The 22,256-nt window shown below is 37.9% G+C and overlaps 1 protein-coding gene and 1 long non-coding RNA gene across 9 annotated transcripts in view; one reads left to right on the plus strand and one right to left on the minus strand.

Moving 5' to 3' along the window:
* A2M (alpha-2-macroglobulin) overlaps positions 1–3,504 on the plus strand; it is a 76,484-nt gene extending 72,980 nt beyond the window's left edge. For 3 of the 4 annotated variants that reach the window (XM_079938510.1, XM_079938509.1, XM_079938507.1), the window contains exons 32-35: positions 320–410; positions 1,512–1,580; positions 2,449–2,551; positions 2,985–3,167. In XM_079938510.1, the coding sequence (XP_079794636.1) occupies positions 320–410; positions 1,512–1,580; positions 2,449–2,551; positions 2,985–3,121 (400 nt within the window). In that variant the 3' untranslated portion in view covers positions 3,122–3,167. Of the gene's footprint in view, positions 1–319; positions 411–1,511; positions 1,581–2,448; positions 2,552–2,984; positions 3,168–3,366 lie in introns of those variants that run through there. The other variant, XM_079938508.1, reaches the window with a different exon arrangement.
* Positions 1–22,256, minus strand: part of LOC307194983 — a 148,352-nt gene that overhangs the window by 104,928 nt on the left and 21,168 nt on the right. For 3 of the 5 annotated variants that reach the window (XR_013830687.1, XR_013830689.1, XR_013830690.1), the window contains exon 4: positions 6,537–6,692. This is a non-coding gene — a long non-coding RNA (uncharacterized lncRNA). Of the gene's footprint in view, positions 1–4,850; positions 4,942–6,536; positions 6,693–22,256 lie in introns of those variants that run through there. The other 2 variants (XR_013830691.1, XR_013830688.1) reach the window with 2 other exon arrangements.

Raw genomic sequence — 22,256 nt, forward strand, 5'->3', positions numbered from 1 at the left:
TATGTAACAAATAACTGCGACAGACTAGCAGTCTCATGCCCAGCTAAGCATCACTTACAGAGCTTCCTTAAAATGCAGATCCTCAGAGTTCACACCCATGAAATTCTGATTCATCAGGTCTGGAGTATAGGCCTGGTCTCTGTGGCTTTAACAGGCTCCCCTGAAGAGTCTAATGCACAGCCAGTTTTTTGAGCTACTTGGTAGGAAATTTAGGAAGACTTCTGGTACTTTTCAGGGCTGTTGAGTGCTTACTGTGGACATAGAAAAAAATATTTAATAACACAGAAAATCCTAATTCCTTTCTTCCCTGGATCTTTAGTTACACTGGAAGACGTCCAGCCTCCAACATGGTGATTGCTGACGTGAAAATGGTATCTGGCTTCATTCCCTTGAAACCAACAGTGAAAATGGTAGGTTTACTATAAGCCCAGGAGACCCTATTTTATTTAATATTTTATGTATCTCTAGACTAAGAAAACATTAATATAAAAATACTATTAAATTAACTTCTATCAAAGACATTACTGTCTGCAAAAGGAGAAATATAATTTAGCACATTTATATGGGGGTTTGTTTGTTTGTTTTCTCATTTAACTTTGTTTAAATGGGTCTCAAAATTTTATGATGGATTTTTGGTCAAGTTTCCATTAAGGTATTAATAAAAATACTAATTTTAAAAACTAATAACTCAAAACTGCCGCCCACAGAAAAACAAATGATCCATAAAACATTCTCCTTTTCTTCTAGTTTTACGATACATTGTTATCATTAACCAGTCTTTCACTACTAAGTTCAATGGTCAACTCAGACGGTTTTGAGACTGGGCTTCCACCATTGATCAAACTGGGGTGGCAGGTATTAGGGATCATACTCATTTAGCCTTCTGAACTATCTGGGCAGACCTGGTGACCTTGCCAGCTCCAGCAGCCTTCCTGTCCACCGCTTTAGGGACACCCACAGCAACGGTCTATCTCTTGTCATGAACAGCACTTTGCTAGGAGCCACATCTACTAGGAAAAAATTGTCAGCAGGCTACTGCTTTAATGGAGCTTAGAATCTTCAGAAGATAAAGCATACACACATGAACTAGTAAAAAAAATATGAGAAAGATTGATTGACATAAACTAGAACTATTACAGAAGTACAGAGGAAACTGAGATTGCTACAAGTTATAATAAGCAAAAAAAGTAAAAAAACAAAAACCTCCTTCATGAAGGAATGGAATGTGAATAGAACCTTGAAATATAGGTAATTTCCAAGTTTAGGACATTTAGTTCCCTTTTCTTCAAATAAATCAATTTACACATAGGTCCTGTGTCGTATTAAAGTTAAACCGTGCATCCCAATTATCTTTCATTTTTAATTCTGCCACATTATTGCCTTTGCTTACAAAAAGCATTTGAAGAAATTTTACCCTCAGGCTTAATTTGGTAATAAACATTCTTCTTTTCTCTGGTTCCCCAGGGTTTTCTTCTGTTTATTAACATTTGTGATGTCTTAATTTTCTTCAGCTTGAAACATCTAACCACGTGAGCCGAACAGAAGTCAGCAACAACCATGTTTTGATTTACCTGGATAAGGTGAGAGCCCTGCCATCCTATCCAAAAAAAATATGGATAATGAGCTACCTGGGAAGTGAATGAAGGCATTTTGGAGACATCACCTCCATGCTAAAAATTTGAGAATTCTAACACTAGGTCCAGTGAATATTCTCCTCTCCTTCTCTATTTATATTTCATCTGGGACTATGGGAAGAAATGACTTGTTATAATATTGGGATATGAATATTTCTAGGACCCCATAAGCAAGAAATTCTCCACAAAAGGTGCTCATTATGTGCACAAGTTATTTTGAAGACACATATAAGGAAGTAACCATTATTAGTCAACTATTGTATCAACAGCACATCAAAAAGACAAAAGGGCGATATGCTATCAATCTCAGCAAGGACTTAGACCATAAAACAACAAGACCAGTGCACCAATAAACCAATCTGATTTTACAGTTGTATGTTGTTGCATAGTTTATTCATTCCTACATTGACGGATATTATAGTTTACGAATTTTATGAAACATAGGCTGCAGTGATCCACCTTTTATATTCCGTTTTGAGTCGACACAAGTATTTCTACAAGATAGAGTAGTGAAGCTGTACTGAATCTCTGATACTTAAAAATAAACACAGCTATTCAAACAATAAAAAGCCTGCACCATTCACCCCTATGAACAGAGCTATGCACTCACATTGACGGGAGTATATGAATAGTTTTAGTTATTTAAGAAACAATTTGGGGAAGTTTTCACCTACTCTGAGAGCTTTTGGCCCAAGTTAAGTACCCTGTTAGTTGATAAAAAGTTTTTCCCCAAAATAGATGAATACTTAAATTCACTCAAAGAAGAGAGAGGAAAGCTCCCTGGAGAGTCATTTAATTCCCTTTTGCTTTATAGGTGACAAATCAGACCCTGAGCTTGTCCTTCACGGTTCTTCAAGACATTCCAGTAAGGGATCTGAAACCAGCCATAGTGAAAGTCTATGATTATTATGAGACAGGTGAGTGAAAGCAAAGTTCACACAGAAATTAAATACCTGATCACAGAAATTTAGATTTGAGAGATGTGTTGGGGCAATTCATTGCACTAATCACTCTCATCACTTCATTTTGTCTCTATCAAGTCTGATATAAATATATTATTACTAATACAAAGCACCTGTAAGATATTTAGTTCCCTTTTCTTCAGATAAAATCAACTGTAGGACAATATGAAATTTAAATAAGTGTAATCTGTACTCTTACCCTTCAGGAGTTTAGGGTAAAGGAAAGCATAGCATAAAGTATTTGAAAATATAAGACAGAAAGCAGCACATCAAATGAATTCTGCTGAGGTTTCTGATGCAATTCTTCCCACAATAAAGATTCTTTCACTGACCTGTAACATAGATGTTCACTTTCCCTCTCACTTCTCCTATTTTTGTTTTTATTCAGATGAGTTTGCCGTTGCTGAGTACAGTGCTCCTTGCAGCAAAGGTAAGCAATTCATACTCCTTCCAGATGGAGTCAGAACCCCTTTGGCTTGTCCCTCAAATCTCCTCCATAAAATTCTAGCTCAATATTTCTCATAGACATCATACTGTTCACAGTGCAACTTACTATAGAAAAATACATTTATTGGGAAAGGGCCCCTGATAGTCATACCTCAGACAGTTCACAGAATTGCATATTAGATAATTTTAAGTAACGGATCTCATTTCCCACTATACTAATTGGATTTCCTCAGGAACCATGCTACCCAGATTTAAAGGAAGGAATATTCACTGTTCTGGAAACCCAAGTCCATCTTAATTTTCTATTCTTTCCACTATCACAGACACTGGAAATGCTTAAAGACCACATCAATGAAAACTGCTTTGCTGGAGTCCCTGTTCCACAGACTCAGATCTCCATGGAAGAAAAGAGTTTTTATATCTCTGAAGGCTTGTTGAATAAACCTTTTTCTCTGGCCAGCCCATATTACTGTTTACTCATTTATTCAATAAACACTTATTACACTTCCATGTGATTCCCAATAGACTCCTGAGATAAAAATTCACAGCAATCAAGGGCTAAAGGATTTCAAAAAATGAAAAACATTACAGAGGTGGTGGTCACAGTAGGCTTCATTTAGAGGTTGCAGGGAAAAGAAGAAAGTATTGGATTATGTACTAGGAGCATGTAAAGTGAGTTTGGTTATAGGATTACCCTAATAAAAAGCTGAAGAGTGGATTTATGAGAGAATAAAAGGCTGACTTGACAAAGAAAGACTTTCTACATTAAAGGGAAATATGAAATAGAAAGTTGAATATGTCCAACATTGGGAGGCAGCATAATTAATTGGGACTTGATTTGAATTGGAAGTTACGTGACCTCAGAACCAAATCTGCCATTGACCAATACAAGTGATCAGTCAGTTAACCTTGGGTTTCAGATTCAAGAAAGGATGACAGATTGAAAATGCTGAAGAGGTGATTCAAGTAGAAGTGAGTTTTCCTAGAAGAAAGAATATATAGGATTCAAAGCCCAAATAGGACTGTTACATCTTTTTTCTGCAACCTTGAGCCAGAACCAAAGGATGGATACAAACTCAAGAAGGTATTCAGAGGCATTAAGTATTAAAATCATCCATTATATGGATGGAGGGGCAGAAGCTTCTGGAGTTTGAAGAGAAGGTCCCTGAAAAGTCCTAGAGTCCTAGTCTTCATCTGGTTGAGTCTGACAGAAGCCTGGATGCTATAAACTAAGAACTCTAAAGGACTTGAAGTTCAAGCACCCTTAGCTCTGTCTCCAGGCTAGGCAAAATTGAAAGATAAATGTTATCACCTTTGTGCTAGATTCTACTCTAAGCACCTCAGAGGTATTAATATATCAACTCTATGAAATAGGTATTCTTATGACAAATGAGGAGAGTGAGGCACAGAGAGGTGTAACTTGCCCTAAGCTACTCAGCTAGTAAAGGGCTGAACCAGAATTTAATACCAAGAAGTCTGGTTTCCAAGTCCACACTCATAACCTCAAACCATGCTGTCTCTCCAGCCCACTTCAGACAAGAAAGCCAAGAAAAAAACATATTTCAGAGCTGAATAAATGTTATAATTAGTATCAATTAAGCATCCATCCAGGGCATGAAATATTTTAAAAATTAGGAGTATGACAAAAGAAAATAAATTAACAGGATTAAAATAAATTCTACCTGTTAGTTCTAGTCCTTTTTTCTTTGTTCATTGCAAATCATGACTGCAAATGTACTTGAAGAGTACACTTGTTGCAAATCAATCATTGTGTCTCCTTGGACCAAAAAGATTCATTCCAGAAACACTTCCTGATTACTTCCTGTGTGTCAGGCACTATATTCCATGCTATGATACAGAATTCAATAAAATGGGATTCCTTCCTTAGAGAAATTATACTGCAGAGTAAACAAAAAGGATACATATTTGGCTTATTATAATACTACATGATAAGAACTGCAAACTATTTATTACCAAGATGGACTCCAGGCACAGTGACCTTCTCAAGTTTTGACATACCACATCCAAGGTCTGATATTCTTGCAATTATCAAGCACTCTCTATGAATTCATTTATAATTTGCTTCATTTTTCTTTCATTTGTATTGTAAGATTTTGGACACTATTTTTGTGACCAGGAAAACCTGGACCCGTGCATCCTCTTGAGCCATGAATTTTCACATTGTGTTCTTTACCCTGGGGAAAGGTCTAATTATAATTGAAAATGGATTTGCCACCAGCCTACTGATATAGGTAGAATTTTAAAGAGTGACATATCTTGACTACATCGAATTTTGTGAATTGAGATTTACTCTTTCTGTAAAAGGATGTGGAGACATGACAGTAAGTGAGATAGAGATGTTCAGGGGTCAGTTTATATAGAGTTTTATATTTTATTTTTAAAAATAATAAGGTCCGGTCTTCCCTGGTGGAGCAGTGGTTGAGAGTCCGCCTGCCGATGCAGGGGACACGGGTTCGTGCCCCGGTCCGGGAAGATCCCACATGCCGCGGAGCGGCTGCGCCCGTGAGCCATGGCCGCTGAGCCTGCGCGTCTGGAGCCTGTGCTCCGCAACGAGAGAGGCCACAACAGTGAGAGGCCCGCGTACCGCAAAAAAAAAAAAAAAAAAAAAAGATCTTCCCGGACCGGGGCACGAACCCGTGTCCCCTGCATCAGCAGGCGGACTCTCAACCACTGCACCACCAGGGAAGCCCTATATGCTTGCATTTTCTCCCATTTGCCTCATCACCAAACTCATCCTTCCCCACCTTGAGTGACTTGGTCAGAGGCAACCCTGTGCCTCAGGGAAATTGGGTGGTTATGGCAGGAATTCAAAGAGAAAGAAATAGAATACTTGATCCACCTTGCAAGAATAAATGACTTTTATGTTTATTTAAACCCCACTGATAAATCAAAAGTTAATCCTGGAAGATTAGAGTATGACAGTTTACTGTATGAAAGAGGTCACAAGAATTCAGAATATGTTAGGAAACATCTAAATGATGGCAAAATATGTGGCTGGAAGCAGAATGAGGAAGCACTCTATGTATCATTAAAGAAATATCCCCAGGATTATACTGTTAGGAGAAAACAGTAGAGCTAAGAACAGGGTACATATTATGGACTCATATTATAATAAAAGGGTGGGAGAGGAAATAACATGTCCTTTTTTTTTTTTTTGCACTTAAATAAACTAAGACTAGAATGATACCCACCAGAAAAAAAAAAAAAGCTACTAAAAAAGTATTTATCTTCCTACAGAAACAGTATAAAGTAAGTGGAAGTTTTCAAGGATGGGAAGGAGACCACTTAGAGAATACCATTTAAAATTATTTGACTACTGAACTGTTTGAACATATTTACTATTCTGAAAAGTAAACTAAAATCCAGTGAATAAGAAGCTTAAGTCTAAGAAGAAATATTGAATTCAGTACCTGCCAATCTATACAAGGAGAAAGAATACTTACTCTATAAAGTACAATTAAAGATATCTTACCTCATAATCTTCATTTGGTCTTAAATCCCAAATACTCTTCGTATCTTGTTTTGTGAAAAGTATTTTCTTGCTCTTGCTTCCCTTTTTCCTCCTTGTATTTGATTTCTCCTCATCCTTTCCCCAAATGTTTATCCATTTCTTCTCAGCCTTTGTCTACTTAAGAAGACAAGAAACAAGTTCTTTAAAATTGAACAGCACACGTTCACCCTGATCCATCAAATAGTCTTACAATAAAAACCTAACACCTTTACTCCAGTCAGTTCCAATTATCTTATTAGGTTATTTGTGGTAGTAGTTCATTAGTTTCTAGTCATTTGGTTTTCAAAGTTTAGTGTGCATCAGAATTACCTAGAAGACTTGTTAAAACATGTCAAAGCACTTGAATAGATATTTCTCCAAAGAAGTTATACAAATGGCATATAAGTACATGAAAGATGCTCAATGCTATTAGTCATTAGGGAAACACAAATCAAACCCATAATGAGATACCACTTCATACCTAAAAAATGGCCATAATTGTTTTAAAAATTAACGAGTGTTGCCTAGGATGTAGAAAATTGTAACCCTTGTTCCCACAGCTGGTGGGAATGTAAAATGGTGCAGCCACTGTGAAAAAGTTTGGTGGTACCTCAAAAAGTTAAACATAAAATTATCATATGATTCAACAATTCTGGTCCTAAGGACACACCTCCAAATAATTGGAAAAGGGAACTCAACCAGTTGCTGGTACACCATTGTTCATTGCAGCATTAGTCACAATAAGGTGGTAACCAAATGTCCATCAACAGGTGAATGGATAACTAAAATGTGGTATATACCTACAGTGGAAAATTATTCAGCTATGAAAAAAGATAAAGTTCTGACATTTCTACAACATGGATGAAATTTGAAAACATTATGCTAAGTGAAATAAGCCAGAAACAAAAGGACAAATATTGTATGATTCCACTTACATGAAATATCTAGAATAGAAAAATTCATAGAAACAGAAAGTAGATTAGAGGAGACCAGAGACTGGGGGCAGGTGGAAGATTGGGGAACTATTGTTTAGCAGGTACAAAGCTGCTCTTAAGAGCAACAGAAAAGTTTTGGAGATAAATAGTGGTGATGGTTATACAACACTGCATATATGATTAAAGCCACTGAACTGTGCTTTTAAATGATGGTTGAAATGGCAACTTTTCTATTCTATATATTTCACCATAATAAAAACACAAAAATAAAAAATCCAGTGCTAGGCATATCAGAGTGAAAATTTCGAAAACAAAGACAGAGAACATATATTAGAATGAACAGACCACTCAAAAGCAATAATTGAAGCCAGAAGATAGCGAAATAATATACTCAAAATATTGAGAGAAAATAACTTCAAATCTAAAAATATATACCCAGATAAACCATCACTTACAAACAAGGGTCAAAAAAAATTTTTTTAGATGAACAAAAGACAGACTGGGAGAAGATATTTTTAATTCAAATAAACAATAAAGTATTAGTGTCTAACAGAGAACAGACTTGTTTAGGGGGAGGGGGTCGAGGAAGGGATGGAGTGGGAGTTTGGGGTTAGCAGATGTAAGCTATTATATATAGAATGAATAACCAACAAGGTCCTACTGTATAGCACACGGAACTATATTCAATATATGATAAACCATAATGGAAAAGAATACTAAAAAAGAATGTACATATATATAACTGAATCACTTTGCTTTTTACAACATTGTAAATCAACTATACCTCAACAAAAAAAGTATTACTGTCTACACTATATCTTTTAAAGGCTATAAATCATCATGAATAAGACAAATCAATAGAAAAATGGACAAAGGACATGAAACAGCAGTTCACAACTAAAGGAAATATAAGTGGTTGGTAAACACAGGAGTTACCTAGCCTCATTAGTAATCAGAAACATGCAAATTAAAACATTATACACATCACATCAGGAAAAATTTTAAAGCTTGGTAATATTAAATTTGGCAAGGTTGGGACTTCCCTGGTGACCTGGTGGGTAAGACTCCACGCTCCCAATGCAGGGGGCCCAGGTTCGATCCCTGGTTGGGGAAATAGAGCCCACATGCTGCAACTAAGAGTCCGCATGCCCCAACTAAGAAGTCCGAATACTGCAGCTAAGAAGGCTGCATGCCACAACTAAGAGTCCATATGCCGCAACGAAGATCCCGTGTGTCGCAAATAAGACTCAGCACAGCCAAAATAAAGAATAAATAAATAAATACTTTTTTTTTTAATTTGGCAAGGTTGCAGAAAGGGATTATATACATCGAAGGGCAATTTGTTAGTATTCTAAAATATGCATACACTGGTAACAATTCCACTTCTGAGCATCTGCCATAAAGAAATATTCCATATGTAAATAAGGAGACTACACAAGAATGTTCATTACAGTACTGTTACTAAGAAAAACTAGAAACCACAGTTTGAGTATTAAAATGGCTAAATAAAATGTAGTATTGTGCCCTGTAATACTACAGAGCAGATAAAATGAATGAACTGGCTCTGAATTAGAACATTCAGAAACTCTACTTCCATTAGATAAAATTCTTAATCCTTTACACATAAATGGCAATTTTTACCCAGATGGATCAAGGAAGGAGAGAATCACAGCAAAATCAATGGAAAGTTTATATAATCCCTTAGGCAAAAAAAAAAATTGATTTTCACTTGAAATGTTCAATGAGTAAATTTGCTTAATTTACCTTAAAACTCAGAAGAAACAATTTAAAAAAAATAGTAAAGCCTGGATTTGAATCCAGTTTTTTTGTTTTTCTGTTTTCTTTAATCCCTCTACAATGGCTCTATGCTTGTGAACTGTATTAAAAGATGTCCTTCATGTATCCTTAAAAAAAATGCAGTGTGGCAGAGAAAGAACTTTAGCAGGGGAATAAATGAGCCATTATTTTCACTGGACAATGAGCTTGAGTCCTTTTTGGTATAACATTAAAGATACAAGATTTTAATTTCCAGAAGTTGACACTCTTACCGATGTACTTTATTTTTCAGGTCATTTTTAGAAATGAATGAAATTACCTTAATTACCAAGTTCAGCTAAAAAAATTAATGAATTATAATTTTATGGATAACAATAGTTTAAAAAGTGTTTATTATGTTTTTCACTTTGTGTATTCTGATTAGTTTCTAATTTAAAACTAGTAAGGGCTTCCCTTGTGGCGCAGTGGTTGAGAGTCTGCCTGCCGATGCAGGGGACACGGGTTCATGCCCCGGTCCGGGAAGATCCCACATGCCGTGGAGCGGCTGGGCCCGTGAGCCATGGCCGCTGAGCCTGCGCGTCCGAAGCCTGTGCTCGGCAATGGGAGAGGCCACAACAGTGAGAGGCCTGCGTACCGCAAAAAAAAAAAAGAAAAGAAAAGAAAAGAAAACGCAGTGTTTATGGGAGCGATTAAAAATGAGGCTTGACAGATCAGTTGAGACTGATTTATCAAGGGTGTTCAAAGAAGTCTATGTTTTATCCTATAAGTAATAGGAAGCCAATGGAATCTTTTAAAAACAGGATAGTGGCATGATCATATTTGATTTAAGATGGTAACAAGAAGCAGAAAGGGGCTAGAGTGGTAGGGACAGGTGGTAAGGAGACAATTACAGTAGCCCTTATTTCTCAGGAAAAATGTGTGTGGAAAATGGGCTGTGAATATATTCTACTTCTTAAAACTGATTCTTTCATTTTTAACACTTAGAGAAAGCCAGAATGCTTCGCATTAATATAACAAGTTCTAGACCAAAATGAAAGTCTACAAAGAAATTTTAATATATGGGCCTACTATAAATAGGTTCAGCTTCCTATGCAGTGTTTTCTCGAGTCCATTAAAAGCCATAATTGACACTAATGGCAAGTTAGGGTCAACAATTAATGTGATTAATTATGCATCTTAGTTTGAACTAAGAGGAGGAATGGGGGACTACTAAGATAAGGTTAGACAGAAACTAAAAGGATTTTAAAGGACAAATACTGATACATAAGAGACACATACAGCATATACTAGATTCATGCCTCAGATTCTGAGCATTATAGTGAAAGACCATCTCGGATGTTCTGCCAATTTTTTTTTTTTTTTTTTAATGTGCTTCCCTTATGCTTGTCCCTAATCTGATACCTTAGCAGAAGTTCTTAGATGCCCTCTTTTCATGTACAGTAATGAAAGATAGCCACAGGGTGGCAGCAAAGGTTAAAAAATATGAGTACTGCTGCTTTATTAACTGTAAAAAAACTTTGTAAAAAAAAGTTAGGCAAAGAGAAGAGAGAAGGAGAGGAATAAAATAATCATGGAAACTTATAGTGAGAAGACAACAAAATAAGGTAACTAGCACACAAATTGTCCTTACTGGTCCACAGAATTGCATTCTGGGAATAGTGATTTTGTTTGTGTGTGTATGTGTGTATGGCGGAGGGGCGGGGAGGGAGGTTGGTTGGTTTTCTTAGAATCAGTATATTCTACATGAAATATTACATTTCTTTGTCTTCTGTGAATGAAATGTGACTCTAAACCCCAGCCCCATTAGACTACAGGAAATTTATCTCAAATATTCTGGGGTTCTTCCTACCTGGTGATCTAATACAGGGTCAAGGTATTGCATCCCACCCCACGGCAGTCATCTGTCTTTAGTTTACATGACTGTTTTAGATCCACCACCCTGTGGCCTCCCTGTTGTTCAAAGGGATAGGAATATTTGACAAAGAACAAGTGGCTGGGCCTGGGATCCAGCCTACCAGGTGCTCCATGCAAACCTTCTCTGTTAATTCCCCCAAGGAAATTACTGACCTCTCTGCCCAGCCTGGAAGAATTGTTTTGGTCTGGGGAAATGTTTTAAGCATTTAGTCATTCTAGTTAGAAACCTTAGTCTCTTAATTGGCTTTCTTCCTTCTTAAATTGTTATTCCCCTGTTTATTCTTTTAAAATCAAAAGACAGGAAACCCTGCCCCAAACCTCTCTTGAGGTTCAATTCTTTCAAATTTTCTACATAGACAATCACATAATCTGTGAACAAAGACACTTTTATTTCTTCCTTACTAATCGGTATAGCTTTTATTTCCTTTTCTTCTCTTGTTGCATTAGCTAGAACTTTTGGGACAATGTTGAAGAGAAGTGGTTAGAGGGGACATCTCTCTCTTGTTCCAAATTTTAGGGGAAAGCATCTAGTCTCTCAGCATTAATATAATTGGATGTGGGGTTTGGGTGATTTTATTTTATCAAATTGGGGAAGTTCCCCTGTATTTGTAGTTTGGTGAGAATTTTTATCATAAATGGGTGTTAGGTTTTGTCAAACGCTTTTTCTGTATGTATTGTTATGAGCATATGATTTTTCTTCTTTAGCCTGTTAATGTGGTGGATTACATTCAGCGATTTTCAAATGTTGAACTAGCCTTGCATACCTAGAATAAATTTCACTTTTCATGATGTAGAGAATTATCTTTACACATTGGTGGATACAATTTTCTAATATTTTGTTGAGGACTTTTGCATTTTTGTTCATGAGAGAGTCTGTAGTTTTCCTTCCCTGTAATGTCTTGCCCTGGTTATGGTGTTAGGAAGTCTTCCCTCTACCTCTATTTTCTGGATGAGATTGTAGAGAATTGGTATTATTTCTTCTTTAAATGTTTGGTAGAATTCACCAGTGAAACCATTTGGGCCTGGTGTTTCTGTTTCAAAAGATTGTTAATTATTGATTCAAGTTATTTAATAGATATAGACCTATTCAAATTATCAATCTTCTGGGAGAACTAGCCCCTTTGGCATTATGGAATGCCCCTATTTATCCTTGACTGTTTTCCTTGCTCTGAAATGTACTTTATCTGAAATTAATATAGCTGCTTCAGGCTTTTAAAAAAATTAACGTTAGCGTGGCATATCTTTACTTTTAATCTATCTGTGTCTTCATACTTAAAGTGGGTTTGTTGTAGACAACATATAGTTGGGTCTTGTTTTTTTTTATCCTCTGTAGTAGCATCTGTCTTTTAGTTTATGTATTTAGACCATTCACATTTAAGTTGATTTTTCATATAGTTAATCTCTAAAATATTTAAACTCTTTTCTATTTATTGCCCTTGTTATTTATCTTTTATCATCCACTCTTTTATTGCCTTCTCCGATTTCAAGTGAGCATTTTTTATGATTCCATTTTCCCTCATCTCTTAGCAGATCAATTATTCCTTTCTCTTTTTCTTCTCCTTCTGGTATTCCCATTACCTGTATGTTACACCTTTTGTAACTGTCCCACAGTTCTCAGATATTTTGTTCTATTTTCTTTTTTTTGAAGTACAGTTGATTTACTGTTCTATTTTTTTTAATCTTTTTTTCTTTGACCTTCAGTTTGGGAAATTTTCAATTCTGTTGACAAATGTTTTGAATATCCTGATACATGCCAGTTTATTGAGCTGTTTGATAATTTCTCTCAAATATACAGCTAGGATTGAAATTGTTGGGTGAAATGATATATACAAACTTAATTTCAGAATTCAGCAAGAAAGTATTCTAAAATGGCTGCAACCAATCTATACTCCCTCCAATAGTACATAAAGGATTCCCATTTCCATTATATTCTTGCCAACATTTAACCAACTTTCTAACTTTCACACTATTTTTAAATAAAAAGTCTTATTTCTTGATTGCTTTAATTTTTACTTCTCTGATTACTAGTGAGGTGGAGCATCTCTTCATATGAGCCATTAACATTTCTTCTTCTCCAAAGTACTTATTCATGTAATTTGCATATGTTTCTATTTTTGTATTTCATCAATTCTAAATTGCATATTCTTCACACCTTAACATCCCTGAAACTGGGATACATCCGACAGTGGATAACATCTATTTTATTTATCTGTTGCTGCATAACAAACCACCCCAAAATTCAGTAAGTTAAAAAACAACAGGGCTTCCCTGGTGGCGCAGTGGTTGAGAGTCTGCCTGCCGATGCACAGGACACAGGTTCGTGCCCCGGTCCGGGAAGATCCCACGTGCCACGGAGTGGCTAGGCCCGTGAGCCATGGCCGCTGGGCCTGCGTGTCCGGAGCCTGAGCTCCGCAACGGGAGAGGCCAAAACAGTGACAGGCCCACGTACCGCAAAAAAAAAAACAAAAAAAAAACAACAAAAAAAAAAACCAAAATCACATCTCTCCCCCACATACAAAATACACTTAGCCTCTCCCCAGAAAATCTCATCCTATTATGGATGCTCTAGGATCTCACCATCTAAATCAGGTGTGAATGGGGTTTGGGGGTGAAGTTCCTTAGGTAGTACTCCTCAAGTATAGTTCCTGAAGAAATCTGTTTTTTTTGTGTTGTTTTGGCCTCACCACACGACTTGTGGGATCTTAGTTCCCCAACTAGGGATCAAACCTGGGCCCTGGCAGTGAAAGCACCGGAGTCCTAACCACTGGACGGCCAGGGAATTGCCTAGTTCCTGAAGAAATCTGAACTTACAAGATATCTGCCCTACACGAAAACTCAGTAAATGATAGTGAGACAAAGAAAGGATAAGTGCAACAAATATTCAATCTAGAATGAAGAGTAGGGAAAATGTGCTCTACTTCTTGATGTGGCAAGGACACAGTGCAGAAGAGCTTGTGGCTCACTATTCTGTACACTTCAAATATGTGTAGTTTATGGTACATCATTTATACCCCAATAAAGGCATTTGTTTCTTTGTTTTTAAAGAGCATGTTTGATGGAAGACATGCAGCCACCTTTGGAAACACAGTCTGCCACAGTATTTTACACAGTAGCTGTCAGGCGGTCGTCATTCCTTGTTCATGTATGAACTTGGTTGTTTTCCCATTGACCTTTCCATTAAATGACTTTAATCTCTCAATGGTTTAGTTAATGAGTCATTTGAAAAAGGAACTGGAATTCTGATTGTTGTTTGAAACGCTCCCTTGACATCTTCTAGTAAGGTCAAAACAGTGTTAGCATGAAGACCTACTGAATGGTTGTCAGCTTGGCAAACAATCTCAGAGACAATAGTGAGGTCCTCTTTGAGGAAATGCTGCATTACCAGCAGCGCATGATGACACAGAACACAATATTGTATATAAGAACATGGAGTATAAAAGTGACTCAGGGGGCTTCCCTGGTGGCGCAGTGGTTGAGAATCTGCCTGCCAATGCAGGGGACACGGGTTCGAGCCCTGGTCTGGGAAGATCCCACATGCCGCGGAGCATCTGGGCCCGTGAGCCATGGACACTGAGCTTGCGCGTCTGGAGCCTGTGCTCTGCAACAAGAGAAGGCCGTGACAGTGAGAGGCCCGCGCACTGCGATGAAGAGTGGCCCCTGCTCACCGCAACTAGAGATAGCCCTCGCACAGAAACGAAGACCCAACACAGCCAAAAATAAATAAATAAATAAATAAAATAAAATAATAAAAATAGATAAGCAACAGGGACCTACTGTACAGCACAGGGAACTCCACTCAATATTTAAAAAAGAAAAAAAAAGTGATTCAGAAGAAATGCACTCTAAATGAAAATAAGTTTTAGGAACACTGAATGCCAGATGTAGGTATGGGAGGGAGGCACAGAACAGAAAAGGTAGCTGACATTGCAAATATGTCATTGCTATGTATCAACCAAATAGTGAAAGAGCTCCTGATTTCCAGCCAAGTGTTTTCTACAGAACACTAAGGAAAGATTTCCTGATTTGGATAACTCAACACAAAAGGCACTTAAACAAACAGAAAAATGGATAGCATGGCTTTTGTCTTTCAAAATGGGGTAGGGGGTTAAATTACATTTTATTCCTTAAGGACAGAAAAGGCCTGGGGACCTAGCACTGTGTCTGTGGCTCTGATGATTCTGTGCCATATACTGGAATTATGTATATGTGACTATGAACTATTCTAAAATGATAACAAGATTAGCACTTAATTCTACCCTACTTCTCCTTTCTCTCCTACTTTTCAGAAAGCTTCATTTTCTATAATCAAATGTCATCTTTTTATTAAAAATATGATGTGTTTTTGTTTTATCCTCTTCTGTTCTTTTCTTCACTACTGATACTTTTTACTGATACTTCCACTTTCCTTGTTACTTAATGTAATCATGTTTTTTTGTTCTTATTCACTCATTGTCATTCTAGGACTAGTATCTCTAACTGGCAGTGACCTGAACACAGTGTACAAGCAATCTTGTTAATCAAATGATCCTAGACTTCTATTTTGAAAATGTACAGTGACAAAGGGAATGATTTGCCACAAATGAACTCTTCGTAGCTGAGTAAAGTCAACGCAAGAATTTTTCTAGAATCAAGGTAATAAGAAAATGTTCCTTCCTCTAGTGATTGGATATAACAGATTCTACCCATGATTGGCCATTTAAAAACAAAACAAACAAAGAAAAACCTGGAATAATGGTCTTTAACTCAGTACCCTCTGAAAAGGCCTTGAACTGAATGCTTTAGCAACTCTTAGATCACTGCAATCATCAACTTTGACCACAAGAGGGCAATTAAAATCACAAGAGATTATCACGCATGTTTTTAAAGTGGATGACTTGGGGAAAGAAAAGGAACGAAGGACAAGGTACTGTGATAGGAGAAAATGAATTTTGAATTTTTAAAAAAACCCTAAATTTATACATGTGCAAAAACCAAATAAGACCATTCTGTCAATCCTCAACTTCTGTGTATACAAATTGATACCTGAAAACTTTAATACAGTCTAAAACAAGATGTCGATCTTATAACCAATTCAAAATTTCTGCCTACGTTCCTCTCAGTTCTTAATATTTATTTATTTATTAATTTTGGCTGCACCGGGTCTTAGTTGTGAGACCCGGTTGTGCAGGATCTTCGTTGCGGCATGTTTAGTTGTGGTATGCAGGATTCTTAGTTGCAGCATGCATGTGGGATCTTGTTGCCCTACCAGGGATGGAACCCGGGCCCCCTGCATTGGGAGTGTGGAGTCTTACCCACTGGACCATGAGGCAAGTCCCCCGTCTCAGGTCTGATTCTTGTTTCCACAGACCAACAGTGGGGAAGTGAGGCATCCCTCCAGCCTCAGGAGATGGGGATTGGAAGAAAGAGGCAAAGTCTCTCTTTCTGGTACTCTGTTATCTGGCCTCGCTTTGTGTGGAGGATACCTGTGATGGTCGTTTGATGTGTCATCTCAGCCAGGCAATAGTCCCTAGTCATTCAATCAAACACTAGTCTAGATGTTGCTGTGAAGGTATTTTTTAGATGTAAGTAAAGTCTATAAAAAGTTGACTGTAAACAAGGGAGATTATCATAATCTGGGTGGGATGGGTTCAATCTGTTGAAAGGCCTTAAGAGCAGAGGTGAAGCTTCCCTGACAAAGAAGAAATTCCACCTGTGGACAGCAGTGCCAGCCCCTGCTGGAGAGCTCTAGTCTGCCCTTCCTGACAGCCTGCCCTTTGAGCTTTGGACTTGCCTAGTTGGCTCCACAGTGGCATGAACCAATTCCATGCAATAAATTTTTAAAAATATATCCCCTACTGGTTCTGCTTCTCTTGTTGAACCCAGACTGATACGATACCCAGATACTAGTTATCTCTTGTGGGGCACTTCTGTGGGTTTTAGGAGATCCCACCCAGATAAATACACCCTTGAGGAATTTCTGCACTGCACCATTTCCTGATACAGGTGATATGCTCTCTGGAAAGCCTCTTAACTTTACCTTAACTCTCAACTTACGGTGAAACATTCCACAGGACCTCTTTCTTCTGGGGTCCCCTTGAGAATAAAGCCCTTTGTAGACAACTCAAACCCCATTACCTTCTTCTGCTTCCTCCTATACCCACTGAACAAATGGTGAAATTGCGATGTGCATCCACTGCATCTACCCCTCCTTACCCTGGCATTAGGGGCAATTTCAGCTAGCTTCCCACCACCAGACCTCTCCAAGCAACATTCAGACAGAAGTTTCTCTGCCGTCCACAACAGGGTACTTAGGTCAAATTCTTCCAAGCACTCTTGTTCTCCAGTCAGCCCCGGATCTACAAGTTTCCATAGCTGAGCAACACAGACTGGGGAGTAAGACTGTGTCCACCTGCAGCAAACAGGGGCCCTCCAGTTCCTCCCCCACTTGGCCTGGGCAGAAGGAGGGGAAACAGGCCAGCAATCTCATCATCTACAAATTCCTTCAAAGAATTTGCCTCTGTAATTAGTCTTGAACTTTTCATTATGTGGGCTGTTGGTAACTGTCCCCAGATGAGTTTGGAAAGTCCTATGGGGTGTGTCTAAAGACTCTCTTTGGAACATAGGTTTAGATTTCAACCAAAATTTTGAGACCACAGAAAAGAAGTCTCTCTCATCACGGGGGAAGTTTTTGCACTCTCACAAAAATTGATTATTCATAGGTGAGCTCCTATCCGGAATTTTATATCTTTAAAGAATATTCCCAGGCTGCTCTAGTCTCTCAACAACATTTTCCACTAGTAGCTCGGTTCTGAGTCTAGGGATATTTGATGAGTCCCCGAGTCTGTCAGTGAATGCTATACACTACAGACTCTTAAAGTCTCCTGGATGAGCCTTCATAAATGTAATCACTGTGCTCATTTCAGTGTTTCACTAGCAAATGCACCAATTTTCTATCCTTTTTGACACAACAATGCTAATTCCAGTCAGTTCCTGGTGCTTCTATAATTATGCTCTTCACTAGAGGTCAGTTGTCTTATACTTTCCCTTAACTAATTTAATCTTAGAACAGAGAATGAAGTATTTCAAATGATATAAAGAGAAAAATTACAAACTAGGACAAAATATTTTCAGCCTGTATCACACATAGATGGCTCATTTATTTAGTATATAAAAAACTTTTTCCTCACTAATTATTTAGGAAAAGATCTATCACCCAATTTCTTTATAAAAAAGGATAAAGGCTATAAACTGTCAGTTCACAGAAAAGGAAATACAAATGGCTAATAAGCATGTGAAAAGATGCTCACTATAATTCTTAATAAGAGGAATACAAATTAAAACCACACTAAGTGGGACTTCCCTGGTGGCACAGTGGTTAAGAATCTGCCTGCCAGCGCAGGGGACATGGGTTTGATCCCTGGTCCAGGAAGATTCCACATGCCGTGGAGCAACTAAGCCCGTGTGCCACAACTACTGAGCCTGCACTCTTAGCCCACGAGCCACAACAACTGAAGCCTGCACAGCTAGAGTCTTGCTCCGCAACAAGAGGAGCCACCGCAATGAGAAATGAGAAGCCCTCACGCAGCAACAAAGACCCTACGCAGCCAAAAATAAATTAATTAATTAATTTTTAAAAACACAATGAGAAACCGTTTTTCATCTCTTTAATTATTAGCAAATATCAAAACATTTCATGAAAAACTGCATTGGTGAAGATGTAGAGGAAAATGAAACTATCATTGCTGGTGGGAGTGTAAATCTGCAGATTTATGTAGAGCAATTTGGCCTGTCTACAAACATTCAAAAAGCACAAAACTACATCTGTAGAAATATAGTCATTGTAGCATTGTTTGTAAAGGCAAAAGAGAGGAAATGATCTAAACTTCCATTAATAGGAGACTAGCTAAATAAATTGCTAAATCCATAAAATAGAATTCAGAATAAGGCAGTACTAATGAGTATTAACATAGAAAGAGTCAAGATATACTGTTAATTGGGGATGGGGAGTTAAGTTCAGAACAGTGTGTATACTATGCTACAACTTGTGTGTATTTGTGTGTGTGTGTATGCACACTCGTGTACATAAATGCTTATGAATAGGTTATATCTGGTAAAGAACATAAGAAGTCGACAGTATTTTTCTCCAGGGAAAGGAACTGGTGAGCTGGTAATCAGAGGTGGAACAGAGACTCTTTTTTCATGGCTATATATCCCTTGTAACTTTTGAATTTTATACTGTGAGCAGGCACATCTTCAAAACATGATAAATAATAATTTGAAAGAAGTAACACATAAAGAAGAGAATCACAAACTGTGACAAGAGCTTTGAAGAAACTAAACAAGTGGATGTTGCAGAGAGTTAGGAGATAGGCTATTTTGGATAGAACAATCACACAGTATGGCTCAATGTAGTCTCAGAGAAATTAAGCATTTTGCCTAAAGTCACACAGCAATTATTAGAAAAAGGATTTGAGTAAAAGTTGGTCTTATTGACTCCAGCATCAGTGATCTTCCTACTATGTTCCCACTGCTCTCAAGAGGGGACAGGCATTTTCTAAGGAAAAATATATGGCCAAAGAACCAGTGTAACTAACAATTTTCAGGAAAGCATTTGAGCATTCTATACCTGTCACAGCCAGCAGCATTTAGATGCAAATAGTTGGTTACAAGTCATGCAGGACCTTGCAAGTCATGAACATTACTTAAGCAAAAAATAGGAAGAACTAAGGGGAAGAAACCCGCTAGCTCTTTACTGGGGATCTACAGAGCACATTCTAGCCAATATGTGGAGAGACATCACATATATAACAGTTTGGGACATGACTGTAGCTAAGACAAGCCAAAACCTAAGAGCAGTCCCAGCATCCATGACAAAACTTGGAATGTGTGCAGTGAGGTCACTGACCCTATGTCCATGTGACCAAGGATGTGGCCCTTTTCAAGACAGGCAGGACCTGTTCTGAGGGGACAAAGAAAGAAAATGCAACTTTTGCGAATAGATTTAAAAGTGGGAGAGAAAGGAGAAGGTGCGTTAAGCAGTAATCCAAAGCACAAATGGAGCAGCACAATTACAGTCTAAGCCTCCATCCCCAGAGCAACAGAACCAAACTAGTCCTCCGCCTGGGATGAGCTCAGAGAAGCCCCAGAGAACAGCCTAACACATTGTCAAGGCCAAGCTACCTCACCAACATAAGAGCTTGACAGTGGGGTTAGAGGGTGCAGACTGGTTTCGTTTTGTCTTGATTACTACTGTTTTCTAGTTGCACAGTTAAAAGATAAAAACATTCTCATTTTAAAAGGTTTGTTCTCCAGAAGAAAAAAGAAAGCAAAAAGGAGGTTATTTATTTAATCATTTTGATATTGATAGATATTTGAATTGTTTCTTTGTACATAAATCTTTGTGCATTTGTACAAACAATTTTTTAGAATCTATTGTTAGCAGTGTAACACGTCTACACGCTGACCAGGCCAGAAGCAGGAAGAGTAACGTGGTATGAGATACCATTAGTGTCTAGTCTGAGTCTATGGGAAAGGCTCATGCCTGTCCTTGGTACTTGCCCACGCCCTTGTCCCCATCCTGATCTGGGTCCCACACAGTTTGACCATCCTCTTACTGCCCCTGTCCGTAAACCCTATCTGGTGTGCTCACTATAACCCTTGGACATCGAAAACAGATTACCCTGTAGTATGATCCTTTATGCAGAATATTCCCACGCTTCTTTGACTTAACTGCAACCCTGTTTAAACTGTTTTTTTAAAAAATCATGTCCTCTCATGATGAGTCTGCTAAATTTCCCACAGAGTTGGAAGGGGAGTACAAGTGGCAAGAAGAGGAAAGTCTGCATTTTGCTGTTGTTGTGTGATTGTTCCCTTTGCTGATTCCAGACCATTATTTCTTAATCATATAAAAATGCCTCCTTGAATAGATAGTGGCAGATGGTTGCACAACATCGTGAACATAATTAGTGCCACTGAATTGTACAGCTAAAAATAGTTAAAATGGTAAATTTTATGTTTTAAATATTTTACTACAATTTTTTATTTTTTAAATATTTTATTTATTTATTTATTTTATTTGGCTGCGTCAGGTCTTAGTTGTGGCACGTGGGATCTTTCGGTGCAGTGCGTGGGCTTAGTTGCCCCACGGCAGGTGGAATCTTCGTTCTGCAACCAGGGATCAAAACCCACGTCCCCGGGGCTTCACTGGTGGCGCAGTAGTTGAGAGTCCGCCTGCCGATGCAGGGGACACGGGTTCGTGACCCGGTCCGGGAAGATCCCACATGCCGCAGAGCGGTTGGGCCTGTGAGCCATAGCCGCTGAGCCTGCACGTCCAGAGCCTGTGCTCCGCAACGGGAGAGGTCACAACAGTGAGAGGCCCGCATACTGCAAAAAAAAAAAAAAAAAACAAAAAAAAACAAAAAAAAAACCCACGTCCCCTGCATTGGAAGGCGGATTCTTAATCATTGGCCCACCAGGGAAGTCCCTACTACAGTTTTTAAAAATGGCTCCTTTAAGGCACATGTCATATGCCCACCTCATACTCAACTCCTTGTCACCAGCGTTCTCAAACCTGGTCCCTCCCTCACAATGATCCAGGACTTAGGCCCAGAACTCAGTCATCCTCTCAGTTCCAAGTTAGACCTCTACTCAGAACAACAAAAAAAATGTATTCATGATTAAAATGTAAAACAAAATAACAATAATAATAATTATATAAATGTATTAGAAAAAATTTTGGAAAAATGTATGTATAATCCCAGGTAGGAGATTCTGGATGGAAAACCAGAATCCACAATGAGGGAAAAATAAGAGGCTTGACTTTATTAAAACTTAAAATGCATCAATAGAAAGAAAAAGATCTCCATAATGTTTAAAAACACAAATAACAAATAGAAGGAAAATAATCGCAAGACATATGACTGACAAAAGGTTATCCCTAATATACAAAGAGTGCCTACAGATTGATAAGAAAAAGACAAAAAAAAAAGAATGATAGCATAAATGGCCAAGGGATATAAACAGGTAATTCAGAGGAAATACAAATAACAGATTAATATAAGAATATTCCTTAAGACACTAGCAGTTAGGAAAACACAAA

The sequence above is a fragment of the Stenella coeruleoalba genome (genome assembly GCF_951394435.1).
Source record: "Stenella coeruleoalba genome assembly, chromosome: 11".
Taxonomy (NCBI): domain Eukaryota; kingdom Metazoa; phylum Chordata; class Mammalia; order Artiodactyla; family Delphinidae; genus Stenella; species Stenella coeruleoalba.